Source organism: Rhamphochromis sp. 'chilingali' (genome assembly GCF_963969265.1).
Source record: "Rhamphochromis sp. 'chilingali' genome assembly, chromosome: 8".
NCBI lineage: Eukaryota > Metazoa > Chordata > Actinopteri > Cichliformes > Cichlidae > Rhamphochromis > Rhamphochromis sp. 'chilingali'.
In genome coordinates, this window is record NC_137935.1 from 11,573,061 (window position 1) to 11,593,548 (window position 20,488).

The 20,488-nt window shown below is 41.3% G+C and overlaps 3 protein-coding genes across 8 annotated transcripts; 1 reads left to right on the forward strand and 2 right to left on the reverse strand.

Moving 5' to 3' along the window:
* Positions 1–2,010: 2,010 nt before the first annotated feature.
* Positions 2,011–5,529, reverse strand: LOC308401407 (dehydrogenase/reductase SDR family member 11-like; the record flags this gene model as incomplete). The annotated part of the gene is made up of 5 exons (XM_080889610.1): positions 2,011–2,100; positions 2,214–2,343; positions 3,226–3,320; positions 4,146–4,355; positions 5,488–5,529. The coding sequence occupies 5 exons, from the start codon at positions 5,527–5,529 to the stop codon at positions 2,011–2,013; spliced, it is 567 nt and encodes a 188-aa protein (XP_080745736.1).
* A 687-nt stretch (positions 5,530–6,216) lies between these two features.
* Positions 6,217–9,519, forward strand: LOC308401063 (uncharacterized protein; the record flags this gene model as incomplete). Its single annotated transcript, XM_080889123.1, has 6 exons — positions 6,217–7,129; positions 7,397–7,493; positions 7,867–7,977; positions 8,426–8,592; positions 8,925–9,241; positions 9,509–9,519. Exons 1-6 carry the CDS (start codon positions 6,252–6,254, stop codon positions 9,517–9,519), a joined length of 1,581 nt encoding a protein of 526 aa, XP_080745249.1. The 5' UTR covers positions 6,217–6,251.
* Positions 9,520–11,376: 1,857 nt separating this feature from the next.
* LOC308400516 (uncharacterized protein) lies at positions 11,377–20,011 on the reverse strand. Of its 6 annotated transcripts, none has more exons than XM_080888266.1 (7): positions 14,436–20,011; positions 13,829–14,024; positions 13,533–13,600; positions 13,366–13,418; positions 13,181–13,259; positions 12,070–12,263; positions 11,377–11,961 (listed from the first exon to the last, which is right to left on the reverse strand). In XM_080888266.1, exon 1 carries the CDS (start codon positions 19,930–19,932, stop codon positions 16,498–16,500), a length of 3,435 nt encoding a protein of 1,144 aa, XP_080744392.1. In that variant the 5' UTR covers positions 19,933–20,011; the 3' UTR covers positions 11,377–11,961; positions 12,070–12,263; positions 13,181–13,259; positions 13,366–13,418; positions 13,533–13,600; positions 13,829–14,024; positions 14,436–16,497. The 6 variants fall into 6 exon arrangements, with proteins under 6 accessions (XP_080744392.1, XP_080744390.1, XP_080744391.1 ...); XM_080888264.1 differs by having other exon boundaries at positions 13,498–13,600; XM_080888265.1 differs by lacking the exon at positions 13,829–14,024.
* Positions 20,012–20,488: the final 477 nt, after the last annotated feature.

A 20,488-nucleotide genomic window follows, 5' to 3' on the forward strand; every position in this document is an offset into this window, starting at 1 on the left:
CCCGGGAAATTTTGTAACAGGGTATAAAAGAGAGTTGAACCTTGATACAGGAGGTGAAATGTGGTTTAATAACATAAACAATACATGAACTGTAGGAGCTTTTTTCACAGGATTGTCACTGTGGAGCCGTGATGCAAATTCTGTGTCCAGTAAAGCAGGAGAGATGCACAAAAAAGGTGGATAGTGAGGAAGCTGAAGGAAGCAATGTATATGTATCTCATAGCAGCTTGGGGTGTACTTTAACTGTGACTGTGGCTCGAATGTGGGTCTTTTCTGCACAAATTCATACAGTAACAAGGTGGTACGAGACTCCTGCATCTTTTCTGGGAGCCGCTTTTAGGTTTTAAAAAATCCAACCTGTTGAGTTATAATTTGGCAATTCACACATCTAGATCAGGTAAAACAAGATCAAGTGAGAGACACAGTAAATAGTGTACAAAGAGGAACAATATCAGTGGAGGAGACACCTAAAAGAATCCCTGGGGCCAACATAATCACTGTTGGATTTCTTGTTTTGCTTGAATGCAACAGATAATTATTTCAGTGTCATAGTGCAGTTATTATTATTAATAGCTCGGTTGGCACTTTTCCTTTTACTCAGAGTGCTTACTGTGAGTAGTGTTGCCAACTTTACTTGGATGTTTCTTTAATGAATTGTTTATGTAACTTCCCTCTTCAGCGAGGGCAAACCAATCATTACTAACTCATTAGAGTTTGTACCGCTACTTTGGTCAGACTTCCTGGTGGGATAGACATAATTACAGGTTGATGTAAAAGGCAATTCAAAAAAGTCCATCGGGTGCATGGGAGTTTGCCCAACCAGTCTGCATCTGTTTTGTGGACTTGGAGAAGGCATTCGACCGTGTCCCTGGTGGGGTCCTGTGGGGGGTGCTCCGGGAGTATGGAGTGTCTGGCCCATTGTTACGGGCCATTCTGTCCTTATTTTTTTATGGACAGAATTTCTAGGCATAGCTAAGTGGCGGAAGGCTTTCACTTCGGTGGTCTCAGGATGTCATCTCTGCGTTTGGCAGATGATGTGGTTCTGTTGGCTTCATCAGGTGATCTCTCGGCTGGCCTGGGAATGTCTTGGCGTTCCCGCGGATAAGCTGGAGGAGGTGGCTGGGGAGAGAGAGGTCTGGGCTTCTGTGCTTGGGCTGCTGCCCCCGCGATCTGACCCCAGATAAGCGAAAGAAAATGGATGGATGGATAATATAGAATATATATATTCTATATTATTATTATTTTAGTGTTTTCAGAATAAAGGCAATAGAATAAAATTTGGGATATTTAATTTACCGGTAGTAGATTTTTATGCTGCCTGTCCTGAAATAAACCCAAGGGATTTATGTTGAGTAGTTAAATGTATATTTCAGAATTTTTTATTGTTTTATAATTTATACTGGTTGAATTCTTTCCATCATAAACTGTTTTTTAAATGAAATATCATCTATATATTAATAATAAATACTGGAGCGCAATAAATGTCCCCTGAAAATCATTTTATTTCATACATTCAAACTTTTCAGTACAAATGTTTCAGCACCCTGATAAATGTAGTTAAGGCGTAAGATTATATGACACAGCACATGATGCAACTTGTCAAAGAGACTGAAGAAACACACAGTGATAGTAACATCCTCAGAGGCCATTTTGAAAACAGGAAGGCCACAAAAATATTGCGGTTGCCGAGGGAACAACTTCAGTGACTTGTGCTACACAGCTTCAATGTGAATGTCTCCAATCTGAAAAAAAGTTAAATAATGCTTTATTATTATAAGTAAACTTGTGATAATAAGAATGTTGCAGAGCAAAATCCAATGAGTCAAAAAACAGTTGTAAAAGTGAAAATTACAAACCTGAACATGAGGAGGAGCACTGAGCACATATGCGATAGCACTGACGATATCTTTTGCTTCCAAAGACTGTCAAAGAAGTGAAAAAATGCTTAAATTATTTTTATCTGAGTAATCAAATCAAATACACAAAATGTAGGATTAATGGTTTTACCTTTTACGCAGCATATATCCCATCCTTTTTCTCGGGATTTTCACTGTGGAGCCGTGCTGCAAATTCTGTGTCCACTAAACCAGGAGAAATGCACTGAGAAAAAACAAAAATGGAAACTTCAGTAAACAATGTGTATGTGTCTCAAAGCAGCCGATCTTGGTATTAAAGACACATTTGGAGTCAATTGGTGTCTTTTAAATACTCACCGTGGCTCGGATATGGGTCTTATCTGCACGCAGCTCCTGTCTCAGGCCCTCAGTCAGAGCGGTCACAGCATACTTGGTGGCGGTGTAGAAATGCAGATCAGCAACAGGTAAGACGTGATGTCCACACACGCTGCAACAGAAGGTTTACAAGCTGTTACCAAATCAGCATTTACCAAGACTGATACAGTGATCTGATCTCAGATCTTCATATGAGAAAAATCCCCAATCATATTTAGGTTCTGAATTGCTGGTTGGTCAATTAATTAAAATTAAAATGACACTTTAGGTTTTAGGATATTGTGATAGACATTTTTCACTACTGTCTGGCACTTTTTTCAAATTAACAGTTAATTAAACTAATTATTATACTAGTGAACCCCTGACATGGGGTTTGACTCTTTTTGCTTCCTAAATGTTTTAATAACAGAGAGCTACAGACCTTTTTAACAGTATAACAAATAAAATAAATAGGTAAATACACAATGGTGGCTTTATTCTATTGTCTGATCCAGGATTTGGTGTTGTGCATGTTGGGTAAAAGAAGCTTATGCTGTAGGCAACATGTAATTTGGTGTAACTGGACTAAAAAGTCCATAAATTACCTTTCAGCATAATCCATTTTGTACAGTAAGACGTGGTACTAGAGCCCTTGTACTTTCACTGGGTGCTGCTTTAAGGTTTAAAAAAAATCTAGCCTATGTTAGGAAACTCTCACAAGTCTACATCAGGTCAGACCAGGGGATATGAATAAGATAAAAAAAGAACAATAACAATGGAAAATATGTGTAAAAGGCCTAACAGTGTCTTGCCTTGATAATAATCTCCATGTCAAAGAGCTAGCAGTATTGTTAATACCACCATCTGTGCTTTTCCTGTTAACCAAATATTTGATGTGAAAAGGGTTTAAAGAGTCCTGGACAATCATGATGGTAATGGTCAAGATATTTTTCTGATGATTAAGTCAACAGACTTCACAAATCCCATCATTATTCATCAACAAATAAAACTGCACCTGTTGAGATTTATGATGTGCCCATCGTCCACGTTTCTCTCTTTCATTGACTGATAAGCTTCCCGTGTGCAGATGCTCAGTGCAAGAACGTTCACCTGTAAGAAACCAAGCAGTGAAATAAACAACCAGGAAAATCAACACTTTCCAAATGACTCCTTTACTCTTTGTTTCTTGTGCATAAGAAGCATTAAGTAGTTTTTGGCCACTTGTGTACCTTTTTAACTCTGAGTTTTGTCAAATTGTGTAACAATTTTGTAATTCAGATGATTCATGAGTTCGGTTGAAGAATACTTCCTGTTTTTGGGATGGATTAAACTGAGCATAATGTACCCCACCTATTTACAGTGAACTTTTACACAAAATGTGATTTACAGTGTGATTAATGGATGACTTGTTGGAAAACTGGTCACACTGGTTTATTTACATTGAAATATTTTTTTTCTGTCTGTCATATATAAGTCTGCTGCAGCTGAAATTTTTCTCCATGACAGTGACATTAAACATCAAAATTTAAATATTCAAAATATAAAAAAGCAAAATTTTGAATAGTTTGTTTAGATTAAATAACTGCAAAAACCGCAGAAAATAGTAACGACAATATTTTGAATCAACAAATTTCTTGTATTTTTTCAATATTTTTTTTTTTACCCACTTTTGTGTATTTTTTGTTTAGTTATTTATTTATTTTTTTACCTTTCTCAGCTATTTAGTTTTGTGATATTATGAGCTGGGTTGCTTTCCGATTGTTTTCTGTTGTAGTGATTTACCTACTACGGTGATAAAACTAAACGTTCTTTCTTAGCTTACGGATGAGTCAACGTTAGAGTGATCATTGAAGTTCACTTCAGTGTTCTGCTGGCGAAGCCATTACTCAACTTTCACACAGCTGCAGATTTTCTAAAACATTTCTGAGCTCTTACATCCATCATGTTCTTCCAGCTGTTGGTTTTGCCGTTTAGCAGCGGCTCTGGGTGAGCCAAGCCAGCGTTGTTGATGCAGACATCCACGCCTTTGTGCTGTTCCTTGATCGCTGCAAACATGGCCAGAATCTCCTCCTCTTTGCTCAAGTCACACTTGAATGGGACCAAAACACCAGGGTGGCTGGCGCTCCGACACTCTGTTGCCAGTTTCTGAAACCAAAAAGGAAACGATGACAGAGGTTCAGCTTCAAAATAACATTAGTGTCGTATAACACTGCCCTTCAAATGTATATGTAAGGTTACTGTAAATATGTTTAAGATTTGCTTTAAGTTTTGAGCTTGTATTTCACAACTCATTTCAGTAATTTGTCCAAAACTGGAAATCCCATGTCTGAACACATCCTGCCCTCACTGGTTCACCAAGCCTGCTGTACAGTACCTTAAAAAACAAAAACTATTTTAACATGAAAACATTCTGACAGTATATTATAACCGAGACCCTCACAAGGAAGATCACACATTTCATATGTGGAAAACTGTAGACTGTAAACAGTTAAGCTGCTGGATGTGTACAAATAGTCCAGTCCTTCTTCTTGTAGTCTTTGTCATATTGTTTGTGTTTTCTATCATTCAACCTGGGCTGAGTCCTGCTTTTAAGTCCTTCACTTTACAATTCATTTCAAATTGTTATTTAAAAAAAACCTGTAATTTTCCCCACAGTTTATTCTGCAGTTTAGTTGCCAATGTTTCTCACCTTGTTGATCCTCAAAGAAGGGTTTTGAAAAGTGCTATATCTATAAATACATGCATTATATTCATTATCATACAGATTCATTTTGTTTGGCTATATCGAGAGAACAAAGAAAGACAGTTGAAACCAGGACTTGCATAATATACAAATATTCTTCAAGCCGTTAAACTCTAAATCCTTCATGTGTCGTCAGTTAATTTTTGCCCAGATTTCTGTTTCTGTGCTGGACTTAACTGAAAATCTATTAGCAGTGAACTTTTACATTGAATCTGATTTACCAAACAGTCAGCATGCAATATTATAATACTGTATAACGGCGGTAAAAGAAAAAAAACTTTACAAAGACTTATAGTTCATTTCGGTCTTACAGTGGATTATGTGTTGCAAAGCTCGTTCTGCAGGTTTATTTAACTGCCATAAAATCTGCTACTGTCCAGCCTCTCATCATTTTTGCTGTATCAACATAATCATGAGTATGCATATGCCCCAACAACAAACAAAACAAATAAAAAAACACACACAAAAAAAACACTTTTAAAAAAATGCAGTTGTTGCTCTTTGCTGAAAAGGAGTTTTCACTTCAAAACAAACCTGGATTTTGCCGACGTCCCTGGCGCAGCCCACCACTTTCATACCAGCTCTACCGCTATTGCCGCCCCAATCCCGGACGATCTGATTTCCTCGTGTCAGCATTGTTCCCACATCATCATAATTAATGTTGTTCCAGGCCTAGACTTATGGTTGTGTGCTGAATCTATGAATCAAACTATCACCTGGAAACATAATTAACTGGTCCATAGCTGTGAAACTGGACATGAGTTCTTGATTCTATGGAGATTAACAGTAATCCAGAAATTTACAAATTTGTCCCAGGGACATCGCGTAGATGTTGTCCCTGGGACATCGCGTAAATGTTGTCCCTGGGACATCGCGTAAATGTTGTCCCTGAGACATCGCGTAGATGTTGTCCCTGGGACATCGCGTAAATGTTGTCCCTGAGACATCGCGTAAATGTTGTCCCTGGGACATCGCGTAAATGTTGTCCCTGGGACATCGCGTAAATGTTGTCCCTGGAACATCATGTAGAAGTTGCCCTGGGACATCGTGTAGATGTTGTCCCTGGGACATCATGTTAAAGTTGCCAGAGACATACCATATGAAAGTTTAGCTTCTTTTAGCCCCTGTTTGTTTTATATTATTTTATATATATATATATATTAATATTATATTTAATATTTACATTGTATTGCAAAAAAACCCAAAACAAGTTAAAATGAATTAATGAATATTGACTAATTAAACCTTCGTTATTTTTCCACCAGAAATGGACGACATAATTAGAAGAAGTGTTCTGAATGACGAAAAAAAAAAGAACTGGAAAAGACACACAACTTTGTGTGCATGTGTCACAATGCCAGGAGGACCCATTCAGTGTTGTGTTAGAAAAATTGAACTCATTAACCCTTCATGGACATTATAAATGTTTAAATGTTGCCTCAGGTAAAGACAGGAAAAGAGACTATTACAAATTCAACTGCATCAGAGCTGGGGAAAAAAGTCGAAACAGCTACAGAGCAGTGGGCTGTAAGGCCTATGTTTCATTTAAAGTACTCAAATGTTGGAAAGACCACACAGTCATCGTGCAGCGTACATATGATAAGCATGATGGGCATGATCCTTCGGACCCAAAAGACGCACATTTCAACAATATTTCCAGTGATTTGAGGAGGAAGATTGAGGAACTGCTTTCCCTTGGAACTAAGCCAGCCATCATACTAACCGAATGTCATAAATGGGCCAAAGAACATGGACACAGAGATCTTCACAACAGAGAGCATTTTGTCACACCACGTGACATTGACAGTGTTAGAACCTGCATGATGAGGAAGAAGCACTTTAACTGTGGAGACAGTCAAAGTGTACATACCTTACTTAATGGAAAACATCAAGAACATGTTCTCTTCTATCAACCATACACATCTGACCAAGAACTAATGATTGTTTTGCAGACACCTGTAATGAAATCAAACATGGAGAACTATGCAAAACAGTTAGTATTTGTTGACACCACGCACTGCGTTAACCAGTATTCATTTCCCTTATTCACACTTGTTGTAAGAGATGATCATGGGCATGGAGTCCCTGTGGCCTATGCTATTGTCAGCAACGAAAGTCAGAAAACCCTGGAAACTGTTCTTGGAATAGTTTGTGAGCATTTCCCAACTTCCCCGAGGTAAATAATACATTGACAGCTATTAATTTTGAAATAATTCCTTTTCAAAAAAGTTATAACATGCCAGAATCTAATGCTATAGCTGCAGCATGGGCTGCAAAAAACTTTCCTTTCCAGTTGTTAAAGTTATTCCTATAGGCTGTATGCAGTATTTTATATATCTACTTGTGAGTTGAAATGTTTAATTTGGCATTGAAGTGGTGCTTTGAGATAGCAAAAACATTTTCATACTGTTTAATCTCATTTAGTGTTTTCTTTTTTCTGTAGAGCATTTATGGTTGACAAAGACTTTGCGGAAATAAATGCTTTGCAGAAGGTTTTTCCAGAGTCAGCTATCCTTCTATGCTGGTACCATGTCTTGCAGGTAAACCACATTGTTTTCTTTTCACGTTGTCTAAGATGCACCTGAAACACATTTTTACAACAGGGTCCTGTTGTTATGATTTGCCTCATTGTGATATTCACCTACTCAGGTTAATGAATATAAAGGGATAAAATGTTGAGTGACTATGTCCATCCATTTAAGACCACAGTGCACTCATCTTCTGGTGGCTGCTTCCCAAAGCTCTTTTTGACATTTAAAAATATGTTTGCCTGGTTGATTTCTGTAATGCACAGGTCCTCTTGTCCAGTGAGTGACAAAGTTATTTTTGGACGTCAGCTTTCTTTTATGCTTTTTGTACAGCTGCTCCTCTGTCTCTCTCTCCAGATTAACTTTTTTTCTCTTACATTCACAGGCTGTTAATCGATGGCTTTCAAAATCAGAGTCCGGGGTCCATGGGCTTTCTAACACCCAAAAGAGAAATGAAATCATTTCTTTCTTTTGTAAGCTGAAAGCTTGCACATCTGTAAGTGTAATTTGTCTATTTCACATTTTGATTTCTTGATTACACTAAGAGCATAATAACTTTCAGTTGCTAAAAAAAGTTACAGAGAGATACAAAATAGATTTTTGAAACAATTTCTAAAACTGGCTTCTTATCTTGCTTATCAAAACAAGTACTTAAGCTGTGCAGAACATCATTGTGTCACCCACTGTGCAGTAGAACTTGTGAGTGGGATTCTTTCACAGACAGATGCTGAAACCAAATATGCTTATAGGTTTAGTGTTCCTTCTTAGCCATTGTAAGGGAAGAAATAATTGCTTCTTAATACAAAAACACGACATATTATTAATAACTTAAAATTCTTAATGTTATTCAATAAAAGGAAAAGGGCTTCAATACATAATATTAAAGATTTCAATAGGTCTGTTAAATGGATTGAAATATATTCTGTTGCATCCAATTCTCTTAGGAGGACGACTTTAAAGCCACATCAGCAGAGTTCTGCCAGACATTTAAGCAATACCCTTTGGTGTGCCAGTATTTTCAGAAGCACTGGGAAGGCATTGGCCACATGTGGTGTGACTACGGCCGTCGCTTCAGTCACGCTCGTTCTGAAACAAACAATGTGATTGAAAGGTATGATTTATTATTTTGACCTCATTCAATTGTATTGCTGAAAAAAAGATATTATGCTTTAATCCAAGAGGCTAAACTGAGTAGGTTCGTCATGTCATTGCCAGAACAGGTTTTAGGCAAATCCTTTAAATTCTAGCAGCGTTTTTTATGTTATCACAACAAAAAACAGAGTAGGTGGATTTGCCTAAATCAGCTAAACCGGCACAGAGCATTCCTTTATAAAAGACGTGTGCAATAGGTATTCCAATTTTTAAAAAAATAATACAGTCTTGATTAAAACTTTAAATTCCTTCAATTACAGTTACTAATCATTTCAAATAACTGTTTTTCAGATTTTTCCACCGCCTGAAATACCAGTTTTTATCTGGCTACAAGAATAGGCGTCTGGATGATCTGATTGAAGTGCTCCTAGGGAAGGCCGACGACTACTTCTCAGTCATAAAAACCCTGCAAGATGTGGGCCGCATGAAAAACAGGTTTGCTGACACCTTGTCTCAAGTTTCAGACTCTGCTGCAAGACTGATGGAAAGTGGTTGGGCTCTTAAAATTACAGTCAAGAACAGCCATGGAGTTAATGCATATCAAGTCCCATCTGAGTCAAGAGAAGACATGGTGTATGATGTCTGCCCTGTTGAGTCCTACTGCAACTGTACATATGGCTTACGAGGACTTCTTTGCAAGCATCTAGTGTTACTTGCAAAATTAGCAGAGGCTGACAATGACATCTATCCAAACATGGAAACAGACCTTGGCAAGAATTGCAGTGAAAGAAAGGCATTACTTTGTACACTGTGAGGACTTGAAAGTGATAAAAATGCCAAGTTTGTTTGGAAATCTGTGTTTTTTTGCATCGGCTGAAACACTTCAGTGCACTTGTTGTACGTTCTCTCACTATAACACATGTGCTTGCCTGAAGGTGGCTTGTAGCCATTTTAAACAAATGAAAAACTCTCTGAAAAGTCCTCTATCAACTTTGAATGACACTCCTGTAGTTGAAAGCACAGACAAAAAATGCACAGAAGATGCGGTTGGAAAACTAAATGCTGTTTTAGACACAGTTAAACAGTGGGCATTCATTCCAGAAGGTATTACTGCAATGATAGATGAACTGCATACAAATGTCTTGAAAACAAAACAAGTAGGCAAAAGTATATGCCAGTACGAAATAAAGACGACAGATAATGCACGCAAAATTAGGCCATTGTATTCTAGCAAGAAACGTTCGGCCAGCATCGACATTCCAGCAGTCTGTGAAAATGAATGTGAACAGTCGATAACCACTGAAAGAGAGACATCCTCTGGAGAAAATGAAAACCTTTTGGAATACAAAACAAAAAAGAGAAGAGTTAAAGCTAAGTATATGCACAAGCAGACTTTTGTGTGACATTTCAAAGGGACTGCATCCATTACTTCTGTTTATTGAAACCTAAAGCTGAATAGCTGTCTTAACTTTCTGCCAAGGAACAGATGAAAAGAAATTGTTTGGTCTCTCAAGCAGTTGTTATTTATGTGTGTTATTCATTACTTTGGCTTGGTTGCTGTTTTTGATACAAATTCATCTGTGCCCATTGTAATATTTTCATATGTTACTATTTTTATATTGCTATGCATTATAAATAAAGGATTACTTATTACTATTAAAGGTCTGCATTTGTAATTGTTGGTATTATTTATAAAATATGCGCTCTTAAGTTTTTTGCTCCATAAAACGATACCTGTCACTTTTTGGACATAGAGTATCAGCTGTTGAGAATCCTGGCTCATACAAAATAGAAGTAAAAGGTTTAAACATCCAGCCTTTTTATGATTAAATACAAAGTGTAATAACAGAGTTATTGGGGTGTGATTTTGTTAATAGTTAGTCTTAAGTATAAGTTTAATAGTAATGAGTAAGAAAATATAGCCAGAATAATGGAATGAGACTAACACCTGACCTCACACTGAGATTTGGTATGAAGTGGCATGTTTGTGCTAATGCTGACATTGGGGCTCAGAGTTCCTCTGTGTGTATATATTTGTGAACGTTAACTTGGCTAATGTCCAAGGGTTTGACTGCTTTCCTGTTGGATTGTATCACAAAGAACAGGGATAAGAGCACCAGTGGCCGTGCACACCCTCATCTCTCTCCTTCACCCGATCATTAGTGTTGGAAACCGGCATTAGCTCAGAGTAGATTAGACTTCAGTATAGTGCAAGTGATTTGATTTTATGATTATTTGATTCAGTTTTTTCTGTGTTCAAGCTCAATTACTTTAATAAAATATGTTGAATTCAAACAAATAAATAAACAAATAAACTGTGGACATTACCCTTTTAAACCTTTCTGAAACAAGACAGGTAAAAACCAGTGTATAAAAGTTTACATAGGTATAAATAGCTCTAACACTTTACTCCAGCCTGGCGTCCACACATGTGGACATCACATTTTGGGTTATTTAGACCAAAATACTAAATCTTGATCAACAAGTGCCTGATATACAGTTATGAGGACATTATACTGCAATTGTTCTATCGAAATTTCAAATTAATGTCCTCATATGTGGCTCTCATTTTTCTCAGAAACAAAAATTAGGTAAAAAAAACAAAACCTGGTAATTCTTTCTTTTTACATTCATCGGGTTCCAATCGGCCCAAATATCAAAGAGAAATTAAAAATGCATGCCATGGAAGATTTCGGGTCTTAGGGGGTTAAAATGACCAGACCCCTCCGGCCTGTTTTCCAGGCCACTAAATTAAACCCAGTCAATTACCAATTGAACAGAATAAAAACCTACGAGGTCCACTAATAGTCCAAAAGTCCAAATCTTTAATAGAAAAGACAGGCAGAACTCAAACAAACAATAATCCAAACGAGGAGCATATATACACACTGGAAAGTAAATAATTATAAGTTATTAAATCAGACTAATTAAATACAGTAAAACTAATAAGGGAAGACGAACACACGGGAAATAAAAATAACAGTGTAAACATACCAAAACTCAAAATAAAACAGGAAAGCTACTACAAACCGAGTGTGACACAATTACATTCATATTGAAACATATGTGATAATTTTCTTTCTTTGTAGCATTTTTAAGATATGTGTTAGAACAGTCATTATGCTGTTTGGATTAGGAACCAATCATTTTTGCCAAATAGTTAACACAAACTTAGAACAACAATGAACAATTTTCAAGATTCTGATTTACAGAACAAACAAAAGTCACAAAAGGTTTCATTATTTAAGAGACAAGATCAAGTTTTTCACACAGGAATGAAATGACAGAATCCAGTGCAGCGGGGCCAAAGGTGTGTGTCAGCAAACTGAAGGTTGAGGAATCAGTCAGCTCATGTTTAAGATTGTGTTGGATTTTGAGAAGAGTCTGTCTGTTATTAGAAAGTAAGATTAACAATGTTACACCAATAACCCAAATACGGGGAAATGACAAATAATACCAAAAAAGATACAACTTTCATATTGTTTTACTAACTTACTTTGTCATATCAGCACTTGAATGGTCGATGCCTTTACAGACCATGTCTGTTGTGACATCGCAGGCCAATCTTCCGGCAAACCCGAGGGCTAGCTCCCCAGCCTCCTCTTCACTCAGAACACTAAACACTGTTACTTTAGTTTTGGCCTTCTTAGGCCTGTCAAGAATCATTGCGGGCAGTTTGGCTTTACGGCCCTAAAAAAGAAAAAGTGCAAACACCAAAAGAGCAGAGAGAGACACACACACGCGCACAAAGTTAAATGCTTTTGTTTACATGGTGTAATTGTGTATATGTTGCAGCAAATGCACAATTTCCAGCCACATTGTCACTTCATTGATACGAGTAACCCGGATTTATTTCAGGTGACATCAAAATCACGAAATGTATACCTACCCCAATCAAACCTCTGAAAACATAAACTGACATGTTCTCTGCGTTGATTCTGCGCTTGATCTCGTCTTCTGTTATTGTGTAGGTTTTCTTTTTTGAGCTTGGTACAGATAAGCGACCATGCACTCTGTAAACTGTACTAGTTCCTTCTGAATCAGTTTGGAATTCTGTATCTGCATCGATCCTGTCAACATCATCAGCAGCAGCATTATCTGTACTCAGACTTGTGCCGTATACTTCTGCTTCTTTTTCGTTGTCTTCAGTCTGTGTACCTTCATCTCTTTCAGTCTGTGTACCTTCATCTCTGACTGTCAGTCTTCCTATCTCACTGTTACTTGTCGATTTGCTGCAGATGTTCTCTCCCTTAGGAACTTTTCCTTTGTCATTCGCTGCCTGATGCTTTCCCTGATGACATTCTTCACTGGCTACTTCTATTGCTCCTCCTGTATAGCCACCCACTATGCTGCACAACTCCTTTCCCTCTGCTGTGCTGCACTGTGCTGTTACATAAAGAAGAATGATATAAACAGCACTATATCAATTTAATTGTGAAGAGAAATCCCCACAATACGACACAGTTATGTCTAAAATAGTTTTGTGTAAAAACTGGATCTTGAAACGTCCACTTTAATTACACAGTCCTGGTGTGCAAAGGCAAAATTACGAAAAAAATTTTCACTTTAAACATTTTTGGACATTGTTTAGTTATATTGTGACTTACTCTCACAGAAGATACAGATGCCACAAACAGACTTTGAACAACGCATGTGCTTGTATGCACCACATTTCTGGCACTGCACCTGTGAATTAAAAAAAAAAAAGAAGAAGAAATAAACAAACAAAAAACAAATGAACAAAGTCCATTAAATAAACAATCTATATGGCTAAGGACATGTCATAGTGTACCCGGTCTTTGGCTGCAATCACACACCAGCACTGACTGCACTTCCTAGTTCGATCTGCAAAATATAATTTGTTTAAGTACAAGTTACATTTTCCAATGTTAGAGAAAAAGAAGGCAGCTAATTTTATCTTTACCTATTGAGGAAAATAAGTAGTGGCAAAGTCGGGACCTGAGCTTTGTGATTTCAGTGTTGTACTCCTCCACTTGTGTTTTACCGTCAATGAGAGATTGGGCAAACTAATAATTGACGAAGAAAAAAAAAAAAAAAAGAACAAAAAGAATTAGATTAACAAAGAAATGTTTGTTTGTTTTTAACCCCCCCCCCCCCCCCGAGAAAAAAAACAAAACAGAGCAACCAAAGCAAAGCATTACTGCTGAAATGGTTCAATCTACAAAAAAAATTGAGATTTTACCATCCTGCCTCTAAGGCTTTAAAAACTGAATAGGCAAAAATATAAACATTACTTATGTTCAGAAGGGTTAAAGAAATCTGAGCTGGCAGCAATCACTTCAGAGTGTCGGGTCAGGACACTTGCAAATGTTCAGATGTGAGAGGAACAAACAGGCAGAGTCCAGGAATAAAGTTGTCATTCTTTGTATTTTCAATTGAGAATGTGCCCGCAGCTGGGCGAAATAGAGTGTGTGTGTGTATGTGTGGTTTCTGCAGACAAAGCATAATAATACAATCAATTAGGAATCAGATTACATAATAAACATAAAGATACAACTGAGGTGTACTCAAGTACAGTATATAGCTAAATAAGCTGACATTATACTTCAGCCTGGTTACATAAACTTAAAGTCAGACATTATGCATTAACACACCGCATACAACTATGCACTGAAGGCAACTTTACATCGGTTTATCATCTGTTACACAGAGCACAGAATCAACAACACGATAACAACGAATCTCTCTGCTAGAAGCTAATTAGCAAACAAATCTGTTATGCTAGCGAACTGCCACTTGTACATAACGTCACTTAAACAGAAGCAGAAACTGCTGGTAAGTCATCAAATACACTCATGGCTGAACACCAACATAACTGAGTGAAGTAAAACATTAACTTACGGTCTTATGAACGCACACACTGTCCGTTGTTTGGCTGCCGTTTGTCTCTGAACTAAAGTTGCGGACATGCACCCCGATGGTGCATTCAGGGGGCATAGGAAATCCCATACACAACCCTAACCCTTTTGTACAGCCGCCCCCAAATTTGGTGTACAAATTTGACCTTGATGGAATGTCCTCTGCACCTAAGCAGAATCCTGGGGTAGAACAGGCAACCTGATGAGCCGGGCCACCGGGCGAGTGTAAGTTCGGTCCTTTACTCGAACGACTGCAGCTCTGACACGATCATCGGCCCCCGGTAGGATAGTTTTCACAGTTCCTACTTGCCAGAGCGCTCGTGGGGTCTGCTGATCAACAATGAGAACCACAGATCCAACTGCAATGTTGTCTGTGTCCTTGTGCCATTTCTGCCGTGGTTGCAAGGTGGGCATAAAATGCCGTATGAAGTGCTTCCAGAATTGGTCAGCCAGGACTTGAGTGTGTCTCCATCTCTTACGACTGAGCAGCTCAGATTCTGGATAGAACACTTGGGGTAGAGAGCAATCTGGCCGCCCCATCAACAAAGAGTAGGGCGTGATGGGATCTGGGTCTGCGATGTCTGAAGAAACATAACCCAAAGGCCTGGAGTTGAGTATACTCTCCACCTCAAGCAGGACAGTCCTCAGCACTTCCTCTGACACTATCTGCGCTCCCAACGTGGTGCGCAGAGCGGTTTTCACAGATCGCACCTCTCTCTCCCAAGACCCTCCAAAGTGTGGAGCACTAGGGGGATTGAAACAGAATCGGATCTGTTCTGCTGCCAGTTGCTGTCTAAGATCTGGCGTTAGGGCGATGAATGCTTCTTGTAGTTCCTTACTTGCACCTCGAAAGTTAGTACCCTGGTCCGAACGGAGTTCAAACGGCTTCCCTCTACGGGCTATGAACCGTCTGAGTGACATCAAGAAGGAGTCAACATCCATGTTTACCAGCAGATCCAGGTGAACTGCTCGAGTAGTAAGACACTTGAAAAGGATGCCCCACCTCTTTTCTGTGCGCCGACCCACTTTAATGAGCATAGGGCCGAAGCAGTCCATTCCAGTCGAATAGAAAGCAGGTCGGAAGAGCCTCAAACTTGAGGGTGGCAAATCTGCCATTTTCGGGACCTCTGGTTGACCTCTCCACTTCTTGCATTCGGGACAGTAATGCTGATGTCTTCTGACTGCTTCTCTCCCCCTTAAGATCCAGTATTTCCGGCGCAACTCAGCGAAAACACGTTCAGCTCCCGGGTGGTTGAGCTTATTGTCACATCGCTGGATTAGAAGCTTCGTAACTGGGTGAGCAGGCTCTAGAAGTACAGGGTGTAGTACCTCAGGGCTCAGGCCTTCGCATCTGCGGAGTCGACCTCCAACTCTAATCAAGTCAGAAGCCTTGTCATACTCAGGAGCGAGGGTAATTAGCCTGCTACTGGATGGAATCAGCTTCTCTGATTTAAGTAATGTGAATTCTCTCGGGAAGCTCTCCATCTGAGAATGTCTAAGCAGGGCCAGCTCTGCCCTTTTAAAGTCATCAGCATCAGGGTGACTGGTGTCATTAGCCGCCCCGTGCATCACTCGAGCAGTGGCTTTCAGGAGTTCCTCATATGTGCTGAACTGTTTGATGTCAGGTATCGCTGGACTAGCGGATCCAGTAAGCAGACCACAGAACACTGGCTTCTTCAGCTCCTCCACTTCCTCCTTAGCTTCTCCCACCGGTGCTTGTGGCCAAAGGCTGGGTGGCAGCTGAAGAAATGGTGGCCCCCGGCTCCAGCGATTCGCACCAGCAAGCTGAGCCACAGTTTTCCCTCTTGTGATATCGTCTGCTGGATTGGTTCCTGAGTCCACGTACCGCCAAGATGCTGCAGCAGAGAGTTCTTGTACCTCTGCAACTCTGGTTCCCACAAAGACTTTATATCTGCATGAATCTGAATGGAGCCAGTTAAGCACTGTGGTCGAGTCTGTCCAGAACACCACATCTTGGATGTCAAGGGTCAGTTCTTTCTTCAGAACAGAAGCCAGCTGTGCTCCTGTAAGGGCTCCACACAACTCTAGCCTTGGAATTGAGAGTTGCTTCTTGGGTGCAACTCTCGACCTCGCAGCCAAGAAAGCCACCTGGACCTTTCTTCTCCTTGGTCGGTGCGTAGATATGCCACAGACCCATAGGCACGCTCAGAGGCATCACAGAACACATGAAGGCTCCGATGGCTGTGACTACAATCCGAGCGTGAGTCAGTGTAGCATCTCGGCAGCGTTATCTGTGAGAGCTGGCTGAGTTCACTTTCCCACAAACGCCAGGCGTGGAGCAGATTCTCAGGTAAGTGAGGATCATCCCATCCTCTTTTCTTGTCCCAGAGGTGTTGCACGATGACCTTTGCCCTGGTTGTATATGGAATAAGAAACCCGAGAGGATCATACTGCTGGGCGAGCAGCCGATAAATGTTGCGCATTGTTGGCTCTGAACTGACACTCTGCTGATGCTTGTACCGGAGTGCATCAGTCTTACAGTGCCATACGAGTCCTAGAGTGCGCTCTTGCGGATCGGCTGACTCCTGGGAGAGCCAGAGAACGCTACCCTCTGACTGGGATTCAACTGGTAGGTGGCTGATGACCGTGTGGACATTGCTAGCCCATTGTCGTAGTTCAAATCCACCCTCCAAGAGGAGAGACTGCAGGCGATCCACCAACTCCTTGGCTTGGCCTTCTGATGGGAGGCTCTGCAAACAGTTGTCAACATAGAAATTACGTTCTATGGACAGACGAGCATCCTCTCCTGGCTCAGTGTGTTTCTGGACATGATCTTGAAGTGCAAAGGTAGCGCAGCACGGACTGCATGTAGTCCCAAAGGGAAGCACCTGCCATTGGTAGATGGTGGGTTTTTCGTCTACCTTCATGTCTCGCCACAGGAAACAGAGAAAGGGTTTGTCCTCATCTAGCAGACGGACCTGATGGAACATCCCTTTTATGTCACTGCTGAAGGCGACTGGGTGTTCCCTGAACCTGAGAAGGACTCCCAACAGGCTAGCTCCCAGTGTAGGCCCTGGAAGAAGGCAGTCGTTCAGGCTCTGACCCTTGTAGGTGAAGGAACAGTTGAACACTATCCTGTCCTTCCCGTTGTGGTGCACCATGTGATGGGGGATAAACCACGAACAGTTACTCACTGCGGCCTCTTCCGGTGCAACAGCTGTGACGAAGCCAGCCTGCAGCAGTTTTTGGATTTCCCGAGAGTAGGCAGCTGCCTTCTGTGGTTCTCTGGCAAGTCGTTTCTCTGTACCACGAAGCTGGGCCAAAACTGCCTCTGGTGTAGCACGAAGAGGGGGAAGATTCTTCTTCCACAGTAGTGGGGTGGCGTAGCGATTTACTCCATCAATTGTTACTCGCATTGTCCTTTCCTCAAGTCTCTGAATGGCCTCAGCGTCTTGTCGGGACCTAGTAATGAGCCGCTCACTCCGGTATGGCAAGGTATCCATCTTCCAGAGTCTCTCCACATGGCTGAAGAGCTCAGCTTCTGGTGAGGCCCCAGAGGTGAAGAGACACTGCTGTGGGGTTAGCCGCTGACGTAGGAATCTCGATGGACCCTGTAAAGTCCATCCAAGTCGGGTGTGCACAGCTGCAGGTCCACCTGGAGGACCTAGACGTACTGGCTCCACAGGAGTGAGAAGATGTGGATTATCTGACCCAATAAGCAGAAGGGGCTGTACTTCCTTTATGTCTGGCAGTGGCAGGTGCTTAAGGTGACGGTACCGCTCCTGTAATGCTCTTATCGGGTAACTATGGCGTGCTAGGCCAAGTTCCTTTGCTGTGAAGGCTCGGTGGATCTGGAAGGACTTGTTCGGCTGTGAGGCAGGAGAAATGGAGAATGACACAGCAGCACCATGGATGGTACAGCTATCTTGACGGACAGTGCGGAGTGCTAGGTCCTCTGCTTCCCCGTGCAGCCCCAAGCAATCAGCCGCTTCGTGCAGAAGTATGGTACGCTCTGATCCATCATCCAGTATAGCATAGGTTTCAACCATCTTTGTACTGCTCCTAATGATGACACGACTTAGCTTGAGTAACACCTGACTGCTATTGGTTTGCCGGTCTACGTACAGTGTCTCAGAGGTGGAACTTACTAAGCATGTGCTTTCCTCTGGTGCACTGGTTGAATCAGAGGCTGTAGCATCTGGGCTGGTATTGACATCATGAAGAACTTCAAGATGTCGGCGCCCACATGGTTTACACTTGGCTTTGAGGTTACACTTAGCTGCTTGATGATCACGGGCGCATCGCCAGCACCTCTTATTCACCTTGATCCACTCTGTCTTCTGCTCCTTCGACAAGAGTTTGAAGTTACTGCACTGATTCAGGTAATGCTGCACTGTATTACAGAATGGACAGTACTTCTTGGGCCTTTCTTGTGCCGCTGACATGTCACCTTCCATCTTTCTCCTGGGCTCACTACCATGGAGAATGGTGGCAACCTTCTGAAACTTATGCTCAGGACGTCTTTCCTTTCGTGAAACTTGCCTCTCCCTGTCAGAGTGGCCGCAATATTGGTCTCCAATTACCTGGACACACACCTCATACTCAAGCCATTCAGCAAGATGAAGCAGTGTTGGTATAGGAGTGTTGATGGGATTGACAAATCTCTGGAAATTTGCTCTTAGGTCATAAGGTAGCTTAGCTAAGAGGCGAGATACGTGTGAGCCACACCTCAACTCTGTCCGACCTTGTTCTCCCAACTGGTGTAACATACCGACTAGCGCACGGACTTGTAGTGCAAAAGACTTGAAGGCTCTGATGTCACCACTCCTAATGTTGGGTCCATCCATCAGTTTGGTAATCCTTTTTAAGGCCAGATGTTGAGGTTGCCCATACATTTCTGTAAGTGCTCTCATGGTGTCAGCAAATGGGAATGGACTGTTACTGTATGAGTCAGCTACAAGTAGTGCATCTTCACACTTAAGGTGATCTGTCAAGATTTGGAACTTGAAGTGTTCAGGAGCATCAAGTGGAAGTATGTTATCTAGAGCTAACTTTAATCTTGCAAACTCACGTGGGTCCTCGTGCACAAGGTCGGGGATCGTTGGTTGAGGTCCGCGATAAGTCTCTATCGGTTGGGCTCTGCCGAGAGAGAGTGGTGTCTGAGGGCACCCACCTGGTTGCAGGCGATCGGTTGGACACTGTCGGCGGTCATCTGGATAGTTACCACAGCGCCTGTACGGATAACTCGAATCCTGATACCCATATCCGTAAAGAGAACGATAGTGACTGTCAGGGCAGCTTGGGTGACCAGGGGTAGGATACCTGTCATCTTCTCTGTAGTATGGATCATCTTCATAGCAGGCCCCTAGCCTTGGCAATCTAGGAGGAGTGGCAGGCTGACTGCAGTTCCTGTGGCGACGAGCATACACCTCATCAACCCTTCTTTGTTCTGCATGATATGGTGATCGTCCCCTTGCTGCTGACGCTGGAAGTGGAGAGGGCCTCTCACCTGGTGTCATTGGTGAAAGAAAATCTTGAGATTCAGGGCATGAGTCGACTGAAGGTGATGGTGACTGTGCGCTGCGCTCCCTGTCAAGATCTGCGTCATTTAGACTGTGGGTGAGCTCCTCAATCAGGCCATGCTGCCTGTCCTTTGGATGTTGAGACTCATCCCCAAATGGCACCTGTGGAGCACTTTCAGGCTGATGTGGGCTCTTCTGACCTTTGATTGGCACCAGCTTACTAGTGTGGGCAGGTGTGGTTGACGTCCCATCCTCAGACCGTGATGTGGCATGCTGTGGAGCTAGTACAGGTGAGCTAGAGATCAATTCTGTCAGGCGTTGCACATCTAGTCGGAGTTGATTGTGTTCCTCTTTCATATGATGAATATATTGGAGAATTTCAGGATGAGTAGAATGCTTGCCCTGATCATCATGTGAGAGTCGGTTCTTAGTGAGGTCATCCACTTCATAGTTCTGGAGGTATGATGGCAGCTTGCTATGTCTGTGCGGACGGTCAGACTCTCTGTATGGGTATCGGCCTTCCATTCTGAACATATAAGGCTGAAGCAGTTGC